Source organism: Penaeus vannamei, chromosome 8 (genome assembly GCF_042767895.1).
Source record: "Penaeus vannamei isolate JL-2024 chromosome 8, ASM4276789v1, whole genome shotgun sequence".
Taxonomy (NCBI): domain Eukaryota; kingdom Metazoa; phylum Arthropoda; class Malacostraca; order Decapoda; family Penaeidae; genus Penaeus; species Penaeus vannamei.
In genome coordinates, this window is record NC_091556.1 from 5,277,089 (window position 1) to 5,282,088 (window position 5,000).

The following is a 5,000-nucleotide window of genomic DNA, read 5'->3' on the forward strand; positions in this document are numbered from 1 at the left end:
AAACGTATATCAGTGGAATGCATGAGTGACTTTGGCGGAGTGATTTAGATAAATAATTACAGATCTTTGACCGCTAGTTGGTCGATTGCAAGAGCTTGTTGCAAAATTCCATTCCTACGAGCTACTGTGATCTTTGCATGCTCGTAGATACAGCTGTTCTTAAACAGACGGATACACAGACACACACGTATACATATGCAGACCTACATAGGTAATGCACTCTCTCTTTCTCTTTCTCTTCCTCCCTCGCCCCCCTCTCTCTCTCTCTCTCTCTCTCTCTCTCTCTCTCTCTCTCTCTCTCTCTCTCTCTCTCTCTCTCTCTCTCTCTCTCTCTCTCTCTCTCTCTCTCTCTCCTCTCTCTCTCTCTCTCCCCACCCTCTCTCCCTCTCCCCACCCTCTCTCCCTCTCCCCACCCTCTCTCCCTCTCCCCACCCTCTCTCCCTCTCCCCACCCTCTCTCCCTCTCGCTCTCTCGCTCCCCCCCTCCACCCCTCTCTCTCTTTCTCTATTTTCAATCAGAAACTCCAGCACAGGCACTCACTTCCTCTTTCTCCGTCCCAAGGCCAGACAGCAGACGATTTATTGCAGCGCCAGGAACACCAACCCCAGCATAGCAACGGCACTAAATTTATTAATACATTTTTTTTCACTTTCTCGCAAAAGAGAGAGACTGGGAATAATGTAAAAGCGTAGAGCTCACTTTCTCGTAAAATAAACACTAGTAATAATGTAAAAGTGTAGAGCAAGGGAGGGAGGTTGGAGACATAAAGATACACTTATTTACAATTACAGGAACACAAACACTCACGGGATACACACATACAAACACACACACACACGCACACACACACACACAGACACACAGACACACACGCACACGCACACGCACACACACACACACACACACACACACACACACACACACACACACACACACACACACACACACACACACACACACACACACACACACACACACACACACACACACGCACGCACGCACCCGCACCCGCACACGCGCGCGCGCACACACTTCCCTGGTTCCACACACATACCATCACGTTATGAACTCAACTTTTCATTAACAACATTCGTTTTTAATATTTCCAGCTCGTGTTCCCAGGAGACAAATAAAACTGGAAAAAAAGCGTTTACATGAACGAAACGTATAAATTTTTCGAAGCTCCGATACCTCCATGTCAACAAACTTATACAAAAAAAAACCGTTAAAATTACGAAAAAAAAGTGTTTATTCTAAGACTATAGAACTGTGTAGATTTATTTATGGTAGATTTTACAAAGCCCAGAGTGATGTATAGGGGTATATTAAAGCCTGGTAGAAAGAAGTGTAAATAAAATGAACAAATTAATCGTTTAGTGCTGTATCCCTCACGTGTGTTGTTTGTTATGAAAATGTTACGTGTGTTATTTGCAGATACAAGGAAAAGCCTGATTCATATCAGTGTTATTGTTATAATCTGCTTTTTATCTTTATTTCTTATCTTTATCATTGATTTGTTACGTTGATATTCGCTTAATAAAGCCGTTTGATAATTTACCTATTCATATATCTATATTCCAGCTTACACACTTTTCTTTGTTTAAAACAAGCGTATTCACTCTCTGTTCCTACTCTGTCTCTCTGTCTTTCTCTCTCTCTCTCTCACTATCTATCTCTCTTTCTCTTTTTCTGTGTGCAATTGCCTGTCTGTGCCAGTCTATTTGTTTGTCTGTATCTGTCTGTTTATTTGTTTGTCTGGCTCTCTGTCTGTTTATTTGTCTGTCTGTCTGTCAGTGTGTCAGTCATTATGTGCCCCCCCCCCTCTCTCTGAATACCTACTACCCCCCCCCCCTCGCGCATTCTGATCTGCTATTCTCTTTTTCTCTTCCCCCCTTTCCTTGTTTGATGAATATGCTGTTTAAGGTCTTTCATTTTTGCTCTTCATCTTTCTGTTTGTCTGTCTCTCCCTCTTTCTTATCTCTCTCTTTCCCTCTCTCTCTCTTTTGCTCTTACTCTCTCTCTCTCTCTGTCACTTTCACTCTCTCTCTTACTCTTACTCTTACTCTCTCTCTCTCTCTCTTTCTCTCGCCCCCCCCTCTCTCTCTCTCTCCCACACACACACACACACACACACACACACACACACACACACACACAAACGCGCGCGAATAATAAGAAAATACCGACACAAATTTTTTTTTTTTCTAATACTTTTTTCCCGTTTCCATTATCAAGTCGATCTCAATATATAATTCAAGGTGGCTTGAGAAGCAGATAAAGAAGAAGAAGAAGAAGAAGAAAAAAAAAAAAAAAAAAAAAAAAAAAAAAAAAAAAAAAAAAAAAAAAAAAAAAAAAAACCTTGGTGAGTGCAAATCGTCAACTGAAAGTGAACATTTATTTTCTTTCTGTCACCTCGCTCTAACGGCCCAACCCGATAAATATTCATTATACGGACATATTTATACACAGAAGAAACGCATTTCTATCAGTCAAGATATATCTACTGGACAGATAGATAGATATATGCATAGCCACCAGACAGACAGACATATAGACATATGAATAGCCATCAGACAGACAGACAGACAAATGCATAGCCACCAGACAGGCAGACATATAGATATATGCATAGCCATCAGACAGACAGATAGACAAATGCATAGCCACCAGACAGGCAGACATATAGATATATGCATAGCCACCAGACAGACAGATAGACAGATGCATAGCCACCAGACAGGCAGACATATAGATATATGCATAGCCACCAGATAGACAGATGCATAGCCACCAGACAGACAGACATAGACAGATGCACAGCCATCAGACAGACAGACAGATAGACATATGCATAGCCACCAGACAGACAGACAGGTATGCACTTATTTCTGTGCATATCATGTCCGTATATGTGAATATTTTTGGGTTGGTCGTTATACTACGAACATTTTCCTATAATTATCTTTCTTTCTTTCTCGTCTCTTCATCTTTCCTTTGTTCTTTCTTCCTTTTTTTTCTTTCCTGTCTTTTCCATCTAAAGAATTTAATGATTAGGTAATTAGAAGACACTGTGGAATGATGTAAATGAGTCACGTGACATAAACAGGGAATAGTAAGGAATGGTAATGATGATAATGATAACATAGGCGACAAAATGATAACAGCAACAATAGTAACAGTAATGATAACAATGATAATAACAATAATGATGGTAATGTAACAAGAATGACAAATAATGACAATAACAACAACAACAATAATAATAATGATGCGGTTAATAACAATAATAACGATAACACTACTAACAAACAATAACAACTCCAATAACAATAACACCAACAACAATAACGATAAGATAACAACAATAATAACAATAATAACAACAATCGCAACAACAACAACACCAAAAGAACAACAACAATAACGATATGATAATAACAACGAAAACAACAACAAAACAAAAACACCACCACCACCACCAACAACAACAAAACACCACCATCAACACCAAAACACCACCACCACCAACCCCCCCCCCACCACCACCACTACCACCCCCCCCCCCACCACACACACACACCCCACCCCCACGCCCTCCACCACCACCACCCCCACCCCCACTGCCTCACCTGGTGGTCGAAGGGGTACATCGCCAGGTCAAATTCGCACTGAAACGTCTCGCTGAATTTCCTCTGAAGGGTCAAGGGGCTATCCCACCCCGAGTAGACTTCGACTGGAATAGATAGATAGGTTGATAAATGAATGGATAGATAAAGTGATAAAGAGAGGGATAGATAGGTTGATAAATGAATATGAATATATATATATATATATATATATATATATATATATATATATATATATATATATATATATATATGTATGTGTGTGTGTGTGTGTATGTGTGTGTATATATATATATATATATATATATATATATATATATATATATATATATATATATATATATATATATATATGCATGTATATACATATATACACATTGGCTCTCTCCTTAATTCCTCATCCCCCACCGACCTTCCTGGGGTTGCGTGTCCCCCCCCATGGTGGGCTCCCCTGACATGAGCACCATCATGGTGGCTTCCTCGTCGGCGTGGGTGATGTGGTTGCCTCGGGTGTTGGTGAAGTCGACCGTGGGCGACCACAGCTTCCTCATGATGTTGTATGGTACCCTGATGTAAAGAGATGTTCATTGAGGTATTAGTTACGCTGGGGAGGCTTTTTCATTGTCAGTTACTTTTTTTTCTTTGTTATTAGGGCTAACTGGAGGTCTGTCGCGATTATCAAGTAACTGTTCGTGGCCAGACCCTGTGCACGATCAATGGAACCAGTAGTTGGGCGTGGCAGTTCTTTGGGTCACCTGTTGAGGGTGTAATCCTTGTTCAGGTTGAGGTAGTTGACCCGCCCCTCGCGCCACGTCAGACTCAGGTTGTAGTTGGTGTTGATCCTCATGCTGCTGGTGATGACGTTGGCGCTCTCGAGCACCATGCGGACGCCGACGGAAAGCGGCGCCGAGGCGGCGGAGGCGACGTCGCTCGGCGGGAGGTCCGGCCGGTACACGGGCGGGAACTGCACGAGTTCGCAGCCGCTCTCGTCGCTCTTGTCCCTGCAGTCGAACTTGAGGTCGCAGCGCTGGTACAGGGGGATGCACGTGGCGTCGTCGCACGAGAAGGAGCCCGCCCCACAAGGCGTCAGCAGGAGCGTGTGCTCCACGGGCGGCTTCCTCCCGCAGGCGGGGCGCCGCAGGGCCCAGCTGTGGCGCCCCATCGGGAAGCCGAATTCGCTCTCGGAGAGGACGGCCACGACCTCGTTCCTCTGGCGGTCCCACCAGACCCAGCGGCCGTCCGTGTCGTTCCTCATGATCATGTAGCTGGAGTAGCCGCGGAAGTGGAACTCCCCCGAGGCCCTCTGGCGGGCGACGAAGTGGATGTTCCTCGGGTACTCCTCGCACGCGCCCAGGAGCGTCCACACGAGCCCCT

At 43.9% G+C, this 5,000-nt stretch overlaps 1 protein-coding gene across 1 annotated transcript in view; it reads right to left on the minus strand.

The window, feature by feature from the left end:
• LOC113820437 (uncharacterized) overlaps positions 1-5,000 on the minus strand; it is a 21,523-nt gene that overhangs the window by 7,443 nt on the left and 9,080 nt on the right. Inside the window, exons 5-7 of the mRNA XM_070124229.1 lie at positions 4,382-5,000; positions 4,039-4,193; positions 3,630-3,733 (exon numbers count right to left, since the gene is read on the minus strand). The exon at positions 4,382-5,000 is cut by the window's right edge and continues 529 nt beyond it. Of these exons, the coding sequence (XP_069980330.1) occupies positions 3,630-3,733; positions 4,039-4,193; positions 4,382-5,000 (878 nt within the window). The remainder of the gene's footprint in view (positions 1-3,629; positions 3,734-4,038; positions 4,194-4,381) is intronic.